Genomic DNA, 14,768 nt, shown 5'->3' on the forward strand with positions numbered 1-14,768 from the left:
CACACCAACTCCTCACAGACAGTCACCCGGAGGAAACCCACACAGACACAGGGAGAACACACCACACTCCTCACAGACAGTCACCCGGAGGAAACCCACGCAGACACAGGGAGAACACACCACACTCCTCATAGACAGTCACCCGGAGGAAACCCACGCAGACACAGGGAGAACACACCACACTCCTCAAAGACAGTCACCCGGAGGAAACCCACGCAGACACAGGGAGAACACACCACACTCCTCACAGACAGTCACCCGGAGGAAACCCACACAGACACAGGGAGAACACACCACACTCCTCACAGACAGTCACCCGGAGGAAACCCACGCAGACACAGGGAGAACACACCACACTCCTCACAGACAGTCACCCGGAGGAAACCCAAGCAGACACAGGGAGAACACACCACACTCCTCACAGACAGTCACCCGGAGCGGGAATCAAACCCACAACCTCCAGGTCCCTGGAGCTGTGTGACTGCGACACTACCTGCTGCACCACCGTGCCGCCCTGATGTATTCTTAAAAGCATGTTTTCCCTTAGATTCTCATAGTAAATACTGTCATATCAGCAACCCTTATCACTAATATTACTGATAGACAAATAGATAAAACTAAGTTTTACTGATGTTTATTTATTTAGTAAAAGAGCAGACTGGAAGCTGTCAGTGTAGTAATTATGTCATTTCTTATTAACTTTATCCCATATATTAACAATGCATCTGTATGTTGGTTGAAACCTTTTTTTAACCACAGTTTCCAGTCTTTGTCCAAACAGTTTCTGTCAAACCCCTCCCAGGAAACCTGTTCCATCGTTATACCCTGGACCCTGTGTCCCGACCTGAATAGTGTGGCTTTGATGGGTCTCAGAATGTGTGACAATGTGACAGACGTTTTGTAACGGCCTGGAAGAATGTGGCAGATGATTCAGGACTGAGCCTTACTCTGCAGCTGTGATGGAGGGGTCTTTAAATCTCTCCTCAGCTCCTTCACCTCTCACCCCAACCCGCCAGCTTTCAAGTGGTTCGAGATCCCATCAGAGGTGATAACATGTCCCCCATTACTGTGTTCTGACCCACAGACAGAGAACACCACCAAGTAAGAACAGACCACCCAGCGAGAGCTCCCAATAAATTAACCTTTAAAAGATTAGTCAGGTGAATTAATAAAGGTAATGCACCCAATCAGCCAAGAAGTGTTGCAAGTTTCAATTTCTTTTTTCATTTTGCATCAGAGCTGCAAAGCTACAGTTCCTAAGAATTACAGTTCTTAATCATACTGCCATTTTCTTACACAGCTGTATGACATATGATGTCAAAAAAAAGCAAAAAACAAGCACCCCATCCTCATCAGCATGAGGCAAAATACACAGTACAAGCTCAAAAAGATGTGATACTGATTTGAGGTATACACATTGCAAATTTAAACATGGGTACGTCCACGGCTTAAACCCAGAACAGTCCTTGGACAAAAAAACCCAACACTAGGGGCTTTAAACCCCATTTGTGCATGATGACCTTCGACTCATATATAACACAATTACTACACCGACAGCTTCCAGTCTGCTCTTTTACTTATATATTTGCTACGCCATTTCTACAAATTGTGTGCACTGTGTTGTGTTTGTTTTACAATAACAGTAGTGTAAATCGTTAAAAGAAGAGTCTACAAACACTTGGACACACGGTGTGTATGTGCAGGATTCCAGAAACACGATATAGTGCACATTTTATAACTCCTGAGTCTATTGCTTTAACACATGTACATTACATAAATAAGCACACATATTAATACTCATTACCAGGGAAACACTTGTGAAACCTCATCTTTTCTGTTTTACTGGAAATGGCTTTGAAGGAGCGAAGCCTCACCCCCTCTTTCTTCGTGTCCCTATACTCCCCAAACCGCTCGGTATCCTATACGGCTGAACTGAATTACATCAAATTAGATTAAATGAAATTAAATACACATTTGGAGTCATTGACAGTGTGTAAATATTTCCCTCCGTCTCAAAGTTTCTGGCATTCCACTGCTATCCCTCCCTGATTCTAGTGTATGAGCCGTGAGCTGGGACAATGCTGTGTGATAGGGCCATTCTGAGTTTGGTGTACATTGGGGGATGGTCCTCACATTCTTCGGTCATTCCCCGGTGGTCTGAAGGCAGTTTAGAGCAGATTAGGGGGCTTCAGCGTGAGGGGGATGCAGGGTGAAATGTGTAAGTGTCTGTGAGCCCAGACGGAGCCAATATTTGTCTTAATTTTGTACAATGCGCTAACTCCAAAAGAGGAGGCCTAGGGCAAGTTTAGTGGAGCCTATATCTCCCGGATCTCCAACTTGAGGAACCATACACGCAATAAAACACATAGCTACAATTCCAACAGTGTCTTCTGGTCTCTCTTCTCTTCTGTACACTTCTAAGATTTAGCAATTTCATCAGGACCTGTACATCGCAATCCTTCATCTTAAGGTAAATATCTTATCTGGAGCAAATACTCTGTAATAAGGCAACCCAGTCCGTTTCGACTCTTCAGAATGGGAATTGTACTGCCCCTCATGTGAGTGTCTTCTGTGAGTATCTTCATTCTGAGTCCCCACAGCACTTTGATTATTTATGTCAGTGGAGTTGCCCTTTATAGAAAACGATAATAATGATAATAAATGCTCAATCTATCTATTTCCTCCAGGTTTATTACAGACTAAAAAGATATTCTTAAGTTATTGGCGTGAGGAATTAAAATCGTCCGTGTTTTTTGGACAGCTCTGATGTTTCCTGAAGCTAAAACTAAACGTCTCAGTCTTGGTGTGGACGTGCAGCTGTGGTTTGTACAGTAAGAGCTGGAATGAAGGGGACTAACCCTTAGACCGGGATACAGCACTAAAGCTAAAACACTGTCCAACAAAGTAATGAAATACTTTGGCAACATCGCAGTGCACTGCAATCTCCCAGTGCTGGAGCCCTGTATGTGTTTTTGTGTTCGATGTGTGTGTGTGTGTGTGTGTATTTATAAGGAACGCCAGAGGACCTGATCATTTACATGTGTTCAAATATGTGAATGACAAAAACACAAACAGAAGTAATCCAAAAGTCTATAAAAAATCCACTATATTTCCAAAGGTTTATGAACACCCTATAATTCACCTATATTTGAGTTATGGACACATTAACCTGGAGCTCCTACCACACCCACAAACTGAAATAAAAGAACACAGTCAGCTTTTTGTGATCTGCATAAGTCTTATGTACGTAGCAGGCACCTCAAATCTATCCCTCCTCCTGGGGAAAAAGGCTATAATACACACCCCCCTTTAAGAGATACACATACACTGCAGACAAACGATGCCCAGTTGTGAGCACACATTCTAGATATCCAAGAAAATTCGGAGCTGAAATGGGATGTTCTGGAGCAGCCGCACATGAGCCTCAGGTCACCCTGCCCAGTGCCACGTATCGGTTAAAGCTTTGCAGCACTGAGATCTGGAGCAGTGGAACTGTGTTCTCTGGAGCGATGCAGATCCATACAATACTGAGTGGTGTCTGTGATCCAAAACAACCTCACTAATGATCTTGTGGCTGAATGCAATCAAATACTCTCACAAGTGTCCCATCTGGTCTAAAGCCTTTCTAGTACAACAGAAACACACACACGCACACACACTCACGCACTCACACACTCACACACAGCGTGCAGGGAGAGACAGGTCCCTGTGAGTGTATGAGATAATGGCTGATCTCACTTTCTGGAACCTCTCAGGCCTCTCCTCCTAGACAATTGGAAGGGAATATGCGTGTGTAAGTGTGTGTGTGTGTGTGTGTGTGTTGTTGACGCCACATCTGTGCAAGTGTATGGGTAATTTGTGCAGACTCTCAGGTTTGGGTTAGCTGTTAGGATAATATGTTGTTTTTTTCTTTTTTTGAACAACTGCTCCAGACACACTCACACACCCCACCACACACACACACTCACACCCCCCACCACACACACACACACCCCACCACACACACACCCCACCACACACACACACACACACACACACACATTGACACAACACAATAGCTGCTGAAAATGCCACTCCCCATATACATGTATGTATGTGTGTGTGTGTGTGTGTGTGTGTCTTCCATTAAAGGTGTAGGTTTCTTGTCTTTTCTTTCTCTGAAAATCACATCCCTCAAGTATACAGCTGAAGAACTGGGTCAGCAAAATCTGACCCAAAACATGTTCTTAGAGTACACACACACAGTATATATATCCAAGTCAAAAGAGAATATCATGAAAACTCCAACAGCACTGCTGTGTCTCATCCACTTAAAAATGAGCCAACACACACTAACATGTCACTGCAGCACTGAGAATGATCCACCACCCAAATCATACCTGCTCTGTGGGGACCTATTGGGTCCTGATCTTCCAAGAACAGGGTAAAATGGGGATAAGAAAGTATGCAGAGAAACAGGTTGACTACATTCAGTAATTGTAGAACTACAAAGTGCTCGTGTCTGGTGAGAGAATGGACAGTGAGTGTAGAGACAAGGAGGGGGTCATAATATTCTGATATGACTGTGTATGTAATTATTGCTTTAGATATAAGTAAAGCCAATACTGACAGCAGCATTAGGGAAGTATGGACTCATCGACTTTAGGAATAAACGCTAAGGTTTATTACTAAATTAAGTCCTTTTTGACCGATTAAATGACTACAAAGCATAATGCTCTGGTTGTGACTGTAGGGGAGCGCTCTCGTGCAGGAGAACTGAGGACTTGCTGTGTGTTTGGGTGTGAATGTGTGTTTGTGTTTATGTGTTCATCCTGTATACGTGCACATTTGTGTGTGTGTCGAGTTTGTGTAGTGCGTCAGGTCGGCTCTGAGGCCTCGGGAGAGGAAGATTACAGCACTCCACTTCCTCCTCTTCAGCTTCCTTCCTTCACTCTGTCTGCATTTCTTCACACTATACCATTTCTTGGAGTTTTTTCTGTAATTCTCCCCAAGGCAGATTTCACATCATTTATTAAACGTGAAATGTTTATTTAATCGATTTTATTTGGTTAATTAACCTTTATGATTTGAACTAATTACTAATTTTGATGTCATATTTATTTATTTACGACCTGCTAATAGATGCCCACACTGGCAAGCACTGTGCTTGTGATGAGGAGGGTATGATGTGTGATGCTCGCTTAAGCCGTTTTCACATCTGAACTCTGAAGAAACTCCAGAGAAGTGTGGTCCTGGATGTTCCAGAAAGGGGCTTTAGACTCTCTGCCATGTGTGGGTGACGCATCATCTGGATTTGAAGCTGTAGCTGAAGCAGCAATGATTCAATGATAGTGCTGGATCTGCAGCTGGATCCTGTGAATCTTTTCCTCTGGTCTCAGAGCCCAAAGATTACATTTGTGGATGGGAAAGTGTTCGTGAAACACGAGTCGACATAAACCAACATTCTTCAGTGGAACACTGATGTGTCACTGCTACTCTTTTTCCTGTGGGTCCAATGCTGATGTAAAAGGCAGAAAGTGCGTAAACAAGTTTTTTTGGTGACATCAGGGCTCTGCCCATTGGCCGCTTACATCACAGTTTCGTTTGTTCCAGACCAACATCATTATGAAAAGGCCTCGAGACACATTCATTCAAACTAATGTTGAACGGCTCCACACTTTTGAAGGAGAACACGGCTATGGCATCGTCAGGAAATGAACTAGTGATCCCAATAATAGAACGAACAGTCACATCATGACCTCTGTTTTTATCTCAACTTACATTTGTATGGCATTTCGATCATCTATGACCTCTTCAGCACATGGCCACACGAGCACGGATGGTAACTGTTCCGATGGCTTTTTCACACAAACACATAACGTACAAAGACCAAACAAGTCCTCCTTTTGGCCACGTATCCTAAAAGTGTCCGCAGGTAAGCCCCTTCTCTGTGCTGCCTTTGATCAGTGTTTGATCAGGTCAGTGTAACATTAGTCTGTGCCACTTTGCACACAAAAAACAATTAAGCAATTATTCAGCATTCCAACCCACACAATTATTATGAGACCAAACCACAACTAGGCCAACAGGTCCGGAACAGCACGGCACGGAGTCTTAGAAACCGTTTGGCCCTGCAGTGGAAAAGAGGCCCACGTCTCTGTGTATCATCTTCAACGTTGAATCATTTAGCTGCAACTCACTGGCCTACTTTCAAACAATTATTCAAAAGCAAACTGGTTTTTGTACCAGTTTGAAAACTGATGATAGCAATGAAAATTAATATTAAAGACTGAGACAAGAATGGGAGTGTGTGCATGCAAATACAGAGTGTATGTGTTGTGTGTTTTCTTTTTTTTTTTGGGGGGGGGGGATACACTTGAATCCTGTGCTGTGTTGTTATCAGGACATTCCTTCCCCTTCAGAGGCCTTTTATCAGGCCCCTGGCCTTAAACCTCCCCTTAACATCTCAATCACAGCCTTACCACCCCCAGCACACACACACACACACACTCCAGCAGCAGCCCTCGTCCCAATGTATCAAAGCTCTGACACAACAGTAACAAACTTCACATACTATACATCTGACCTGAACATTGCTGGCAACTCAGTCTCAGTAAATTTCACTACAACCTCTCAGTGTAAACACTAATACTTTTGAGGACCGACCTCATACCACGCTGTAAAAGCAAACAGATGTTGGGGGAGTTTTAAAAAAATATTAGTGGAGTTTGCAACTTGGGGCAAATGGTGGGGTTTAGAGGGGAGGTGTGTGTGTGTGTATGTGTGTGTGTGTGTGTGTCCTGATATTAGGATAAATTATTAAGTTACAATAATTGAGACAAATGTCACATAAATGACAGCATAAACAACTTTGTTGTCCACTACTAGTTAACTGGGATGCTGTGTAATGTATAAACTGGAAGCTAGGTTCATGAGATCGTGCAAGGGCCAGTGGTGCAATGGATAACGCGTCTGACTACAGGTCAGAAGATTCTAGGTTTGACTCCTGGCTGGCTCGCTTCTTGGGGCAGCCGTGGCCTTCATCTTAGAGAAACGACATTGAGGCTGAAGGACTCCCGGTTCAATTCCTGGGACCGGCAAGGAAAAATTAATTCACAGCTGCAGTGCCCTTGAGAAGGGCACCTAACCCCCAAACTGCTCCTCAGGCGCCGAGGCGGTTGGCAGCCCCTTGCTCTGGTGTGGGTTCACTGCTCCAGTGTGTGTGAAGAATTGCTCAGTGGTGTATTTTCCCCAAGGGAATCAATAAAGGTGTTTCTTCTTCTTCTTCTAAAATGCAGTGCTGTCTAATCTCTACTCATAGTAGCTGCCATTTGCTGAGAGAAAGGTGAGGATGTGGTGGAAGAACCCTCAGGTCTCACCACATTTCAAAAAAGTGCCACCAGCACATGCTTTGAGCTCATTCTACTCTGAGACACATGTAACAACCTTTAACACAAGTGGGAAGCTCAACACATCTGGAGGAGAACACTCAGCAATTTTGTGATACTATGGAAGTGGGAGGACCATCTTACTCACTCAGAGAATCAGGATTAGGATCAAGAACCTCAGGATAAAGTCTTAGTGTCACCGGGAACTGTTTGATATCAGTGTCCTGAGCATTAAATTCAGCCAAAATGATGGTTAATGTCAAACAAAAATGTGCTTATAGAGTTATTAAACATTTCCCTCTTGTCATCATGCTGCTGTATCTACTGCTCACATTCTTGCTCTTAATGGACTATATGGCCTCCATTCATCTCTACGGGGCTGTGTTTGATGCAGCGTAAGGTTACTGCATACAGCCAGCGGACAGGTCATTATGAGCGTTATTAAAGGCCCAGGCTCCTCTGTATCTGCACATTCAAAGTCATCTCGAGTTTCTGAGCACGCGGTGAGGTAAGCTTATTAAAAACGGCCACGGAGCGCTCTGAAGCTCCACCAGGTCACGGCTCGCTAAATATTTTCAGAGGGAAACATCTCGGTGGTCTGTCGGAGTTTAAAGGCAGCGCAAGGAATAAATAAACAGCACACACTCCAAACAGGAGCTGTGTAAATGAGTAAAAGACCTACTGCGGTGTTCAGACCGGAGGAAGGAGGAGAGTGAGGATGCAGACCTTTGAAAGATGGCAAAAGAATACACAGACTTATAAACTAAAGAATGTTTGTTTGCTTTCTCACTGCCCCAGGTGAACAGAAAGGACGCAAAAGGGTTAATGCATTCAAATTATATTGCAGAGGCTAATCTTATTCACACAAGTCACCCCTTACTCCAACATGTTTGGTGTCTGGAATTCCCTTAAAGACTGTCGCTTTTCCACTGGCAGGGCTCTCCCGCAGAATGGAGCCGGTGACGTCAAAAAACCCAGTCTCTAACAAGAAACACTGGTTTTGAAAACCACAGCAACAGCAGCAGTAAAGTTAGGCGCTGTTTACTCATCGTGTACTTGCGTGTTGTTTTTGTTTTTTGGACGGAACACTCCGCGCCCCAGTTCTCACAGAGCAGTTTTACTTGTCGCACGTTTGGCTTTCACTGGAAATATTCGGTATCATCAGCCCAAGGAGCATTTAAACCTCTTCAAAACACCTTGAGGTAAAGTTACGAGCTGCTGCTGTGAGTGAGATAAAAATAAATGTGAAAGCTGCTGTCATTTAGGGCACGGTGGAGCAGCAGGTTAATGTCGCGGTCACATAGCTCCAGGGACCTGGAGGTTGTGGGTTCGATTTCCGCTCCGGGAGACTGTCTGTGAGGAGTGTGGTGTGTTCTCCCTGTGTCTGCGTGGGTTTACTCCGGGTGACTGTCTGTGAGGAGTGTGCTGTGTTCTCCCTGTGTCTGTGTGGGTTTCCTCCGGGTGACTGTCTGTGAGGAGTGTGGTGTGTTCTCCCTGTGTCTGCGTGGGTTTCCTCCTGGTGACTGTCTGTGAGGAGTGTGGTGTGTTCTCCCTGTCTCTGCGTGGGTTTCCTCCGGGTGACTGTCTGTGAGGAGTGTGGTGTGTTCTCCCTGTGTCTGCGTGGGTTTCCTCCTGGTGACTGTCTGTGAGGAGTGTGGTGTGTTCTCCCTGTCTCTGCGTGGGTTTCCTCAGGGTGACTGTCTGTGAGGAGTGTAGTGTGTTCTCTCTGTGTCCGCGTGGGTTTCCTCCAGGTGACTGTCTGTCAGGAGTGTGGTGTGTTCTCTCTGTGTCCGCGTGGGTTTCCTCCGGAATGAATGAATGAATGAATGCTGTCATTTAACAGATTTAACAGATTGTGCTGGATTTGAATGAGCTCTACATTTCTGGTTGGTTGACATGGCTCTGGCCAATCAGTGTTCTGCAGGGTTTACACATCACCATTTAGTACCTACTCCGCACGGTTGGAACCCAGAGCGAGCTGGGACTGAAAACTTACCCAGTTCCAGGGACCAGGACCAGATTAGGCCAGTGGAAAAGCAAAAGAGCCGTGCTGAGTCGAGCTGTGTTAAGTTCCATGAAGCGGAAAAGTGCAATAAGGTAATGGAACAACTCAGGAGGGTCTGAGGCTGTGTGATGATATAGCCATTCTGTTTACACAGTGCTAGCTGGTGGAGTATACACGCTGACTTGTTAGCCGCAGAAAACTCAGAGCTCCAGAAGCAAACACCAGATACTAAACAAGTCTTGGCTGATTGAAATGGTAATGGTGGAAATTGTGCAAACTTGATTTCTGCTTGACTGCCACTTTAATGTGGACCTCCCTTTAGCTGAGAATGCTTCACTCTTCTCTGAGTACCTTTGTCTCTCTCCATAAGTCTCACTCTGTCTGTGCCTTACTCTCTCTTTCCTCTCTATCTCTGTCTCGCTCACTTTTTCCTCACTCTAGCTATCTAGCTAGGGTTTTAGGGTTTTAAATGTATTAGGGTTACTCTCTCTCTCTCTCTCTCTCTTCTCTTTCTATCCTCCTCTCTTACACACATTCTTGTCCAAACAGCTGTAGTGGATTCTCTGTAGGTGTTCTCCTCAGCTTGGTGGCGGGATTATGTGGGGGATTTAAGGGGCTATACATAAATAGATAAAGATCACCATTCATACCACACACACACACCCACACACGCAAACACACACACTCCGAGAACATGGTATGCACTGTGTACATTTGTAATCATCATGTTATTTTGCCACACACAAGCACAAACATACAGTACATGTTCTCATACACATGTGGATGGACCAATAAACAGAAAATATGCACACATATTAATAACAGTAGACGAACAAACAAACACAAACAGTCGTCCAGACTCACTCTCTGCCACTGTTTCATCCTCAGCGTGTCCGTTAACATCCGTCTGCTCCTCTGTCTTTCCGTTCAGACTGGAGATGGAGATCTGTCCATTCTTCTGCAGCTGCTGCAGAGAGAAGAGAACACAACAGGATTTTTATATAAATTTTCACCACATGTAAATAATTACCTTTCCTGAGAATTCTACTTTCACTCAACTATTATTCATTCATTCATTATCTGTAAGCTCTTATCCAGTTCAGGGTCGCGGTGGGTCCAGAGCCTACCTGGAATCATTGGGCGCAAGGCAGGAATACACCCTGGAGGGGGCGCCAGTCCTTCACAGGGCAACACACACACACACACACACATTCATTCACACACACACACCTACGGACACATTGAGTCGCCAATCCACCTTTGTTTTTGGACTGTGGGAGGAAACCCACGCGGACACGGGGAGAACACACCACACACCTCACAGACAGTCACCTGGAGGAAACCCACGCAGACACAGGGAGAACACACCACACCCCTCACAGACAGTCACCTGGAGGAAACCCACGCAGACACAGGGAGAACACACCACACCCCTCACAGACAGTCACCCGGAGGAAACCCACGTGGACACAGGGAGAACACACCACACTCCTCACAGACAGTCACCCGGAGCGAGAATCGAACCCACAACCTCCAGGCCTCTGAAGCTGTGTGACTGTGACACTAACCTGCTGCACCACCGTGCCGCCCTACTCAACTATTATTTACAAAAAATAAATAAATAAATAATTCCACTGTTTTCTGCAAAGTTCTGGGTAAAAAGTAAAAAACTACATTTCCCAGAGGCACACCGCACTTTCACAAACAAATCAAATGACCAACAATACCACAAACAAATCATTAAACCTCCTCTCTAAGTACATGTCCATTTCTGACCTTTGACAAAAGGCTCTTATCCAGAAAGACATGTTGCAAGGGTAGGTGTTACACTTTTAGGAGTCTCACCCAAAGACTTCTACTGTTACAACACTGGTGCTTGGTTTGGTTTTGTATTTTTTTATCTTGGCAGGGAACCAAACCCAAGTCTGACCCGTGGCATGCACTGGTATAACCTCACCACAGCTGTCCACTCACAGCTTAGCAGCTGTAAAGAGGCCCAGGCAACTCTTACGATAACAATGGGAGATGTGTCTTTAAAGCAGATATCCAAACATTTAGAGCATTTTGTTTATTCTGAAGAGAAGAGGAGAAGCAAGGACACAAAAGCAGATAGAGTATCTCTCACTTCCTAAGTGCATGTAAGAGCAAGCTCTTTTGTCTCCAACACAAGTAAAATCAAACATTAGCTTTATAGCTTGTGTGAAATTTGCCATGCTTTTAAATTGACGTAATTCATGATCGTACGCAGGGCTGCTGAAGAACAGGCCAAAACTACATCTAATTGCGCTCTGATATAATCTGTCAGACCTCAGAGCTTTAAAGCAAACTTTCCAACTGAATTATTGCACATGATTTCGGTTCCACTGCAGCTTTAGACAATAAACAGATCACTTTAAGGCATTTTAATGACCTCAGTTAATGCTTTTCAGGTTCCAAACCTTAATGACGTCCTCATAACACATACTGCAACCTACATACCACTGAATTTTGAACGTCATCTCACTCTTTATTTGAACTAGTCCACAGAACTTTACTTATATAAATATAGGTAATTATATTTTACTAATATATGCATGCAAGTTTACTGTTGGCGGAGATTGCTTTCCTGCCCTGACACAAGACTCAAATGTGACCCATGGGGACGATGTGTGGATTGACAGTTAGACGTCCAACGTTTAAAATGTAAATACAGCCCAGGACAGAGCCTCAGGCCCCGCTCACGTCTTTCAGTTTGTTTATTTAATTTTGGCGAATGCCCTGTTGATGTAATAAACTTTATGTATGTGAAAATGACGTACACATTGAAATCAAAGTAAATGAAGTGTGTTAGATGTTCCAGTGCATGTGTATATCAGTCAGACTCACACAGTCTCACCCAAGTCTGCTATATATTATCAGTATGTCAGAAAACCACAAGCATGGCTTTAATTACGAATCATATTCCCCATAAATCCCATTACTGCTCACTCCAGTACGTATTCACACACTCTCTCGCCTTCCTTTTGCTCTTCTTTTTCTCAAACTCTCTCTTTCACTCTCCTGTTTGTTACCTGGCCACGCCTCCCACTCTGACACCAGCACAATGCCTGTCCAGCTCTGGCCTTTGTCGAAAGGGGTAGAAGTGCTTAGAGCACACACATAAACACACACACACACTAACTCACAAACAAAACACACACACTCTGACATACTCCCTCACCACCACAACCAAACACACACACACACACATCCCAGAGGAGGATTTAATCAAACTAATGGATCAGGCTGCGTGCCAAAAGAAAGACGCCTCTTGAGAAGATCTCACTGAGAAGCCAAGCATTTACATAGTTCTTTTCTCTCCTCTGTCAGTCTGAGAGCTGGAGTCATGGGTTTGGGTTGGGTTTCCTTCGCTGTACACAGAGTAATACCCTCTTAAACTGACCATACACACACCCTTTAGGACTGACCATACTCTCTGTGGACTAATGGGTTGCTATTCACTTATTTATTTGGATATATTCACTAGAACTGACTATACACAGTCAAATAATGTCCTCTATTACTAACTACACAATTATATCCAGCATATCTGACTGTGCTGACTACACACACACACTTATGACCTTTATAACTAACTATACTGACTACACACACACCCTAATACCCTCTGTAAACAACTACACACCCTAACGTCCTCGATATGTCACACTTATATATGTCTCAGTATGTCTATGACAGTGGACCAGCAGGTGTCCTTTTGACCCCATATGGCTTCTGACCCCTGGGACCATCTCATGACTGTCATTCCCTGCATTCCAAAGCCCCTTTGTGGAATTCCAGAGTGTGGTGGGGACGACCCCGCTCAAACTCTCTCACCCAACCCAGCCCTCATTTTCTCCTTCCCAAGACCACCTCCCCCCTCCCGAAGACCACCACTCCACTCCCCAAGACCACCTCCCTTTTTTGCTTATACATAGCCAGCTCAGCGTCTCCACACTGGCTGTTAGACTTAAAAGTAATATGTAGAAACATGTAGTGGCCTTTAAGCCTCAACAGACCCAGCCTGTCACTTCTAGATACATAAGGTTATACAATGTTTACCAGTGGATAAGACTGCAGCATATATAGAATATGTTAAAGACATAAATCTAAAGTGGTAAACACATTTCCAGGCAAAAACACACATTACTTCATGAAGGTATTACAGCACGCACACATGAAGATAGAGATATGAATGTGAGCGCACACACAAAATAGAATCGAACCAGATCAAATCAAACGCAAGTTACTACAAGGTAAATAGGTTAAACTCTGTAGTTTTTAAGTTGTTAACTTAGATAAACATGTTTCCCCTACTGTAGAGGTATCATTAAGGAGATAAAGACAATATTAAATTAATAAATCTAAAGAAGGGGAAAGGGTTTGGACACCCCAGCTATAATCGGCTCCTTCTCTTAGCCTCCGTTACCCTCACACTGACCACCCAGGTAGACATAAGCTTCATTAACAATTACTGAGAAAGCAATGATGTCTGATTGGTCAGTCACAGTGTGAGTAAACAATAGGGCTGCAACACATGTACACACAAGCCATCCATTAACTAAACAAACACACACACACATTGCCACCACACTCAGCCACTGACAACTGCTTGACAAGAGGCGAGAGACTGCTGAAGGTGTTTGTTTAAACAGCATCCATCTTTATGGCAGCAATCTCACTGAGAAACAGGTTTGTGAAGAGTTATGATGTGTGTGTGGTCATTATTTGTGTTTGGTGACCAGTGTGTGTGTGTGTTTTTCACCCTCCAGATTGAAGTTCAACTCAAATTTTATTTTCTAAAATTCTTTTAGACGAATGTCTTCAGAAAACCCAGGTTCCTCTGTCTTCTCAATCACTTCCCTGTCACTCCTCCATTAATGTCCTCTTCAAAGCCTTAGGTTTATTAATGTGTGTTTTTAATGGTGTAGGTCAATTTCAGTCCCATTCCAGGTAACAAAACAATATTAAATCAACCTGTCTGGAACTGTTTTTGTGACATCACAAACCCACAATACGCACAGTCTAGCCAAAAGTTGGTGGAAATTTGCTTATCCAGCACTTCTCCTAAAATCAAGAGCAGTAATGTGCTTTACATAAACAGAAACCTCCTGAAGTCTTGAATGCAGGATTTCCAAATTCTAATAAGTGTATCTTCTCTGAAAGGGTTAAGCCAAGCTTGTTCCGGTTCCATTCCCAAATCAACTTAAATGATGTCATCCTGTATGCACCAAGCACAACAGCCTCTCTCTGAACTCGGACAGCACATAAATTAAACAAAGCTTCTTGTGCAGCAGCTCTCCAGGGGTAACGCTAGGCCAATGCTCATAATTAGAAAAGGCTACTGAAAAAAGGGTTTGTCTTGCAACAATTTTTGA

The 14,768-nt window shown here is 44.0% G+C and overlaps 1 protein-coding gene across 1 annotated transcript in view; it reads right to left on the reverse strand.

The window, feature by feature from the left end:
• akap12b (A kinase (PRKA) anchor protein 12b) overlaps positions 1 to 14,768 on the reverse strand; it is a 61,181-nt gene that overhangs the window by 17,013 nt on the left and 29,400 nt on the right. Inside the window, exon 2 of the mRNA XM_066676636.1 lies at positions 10,237 to 10,339. Within this exon, the coding sequence (XP_066532733.1) occupies positions 10,237 to 10,339 (103 nt within the window). The remainder of the gene's footprint in view (positions 1 to 10,236; positions 10,340 to 14,768) is intronic.

This window comes from Hoplias malabaricus, chromosome 7, assembly GCF_029633855.1.
Source record: "Hoplias malabaricus isolate fHopMal1 chromosome 7, fHopMal1.hap1, whole genome shotgun sequence".
Taxonomy (NCBI): Eukaryota; Metazoa; Chordata; class Actinopteri; order Characiformes; family Erythrinidae; genus Hoplias; species Hoplias malabaricus.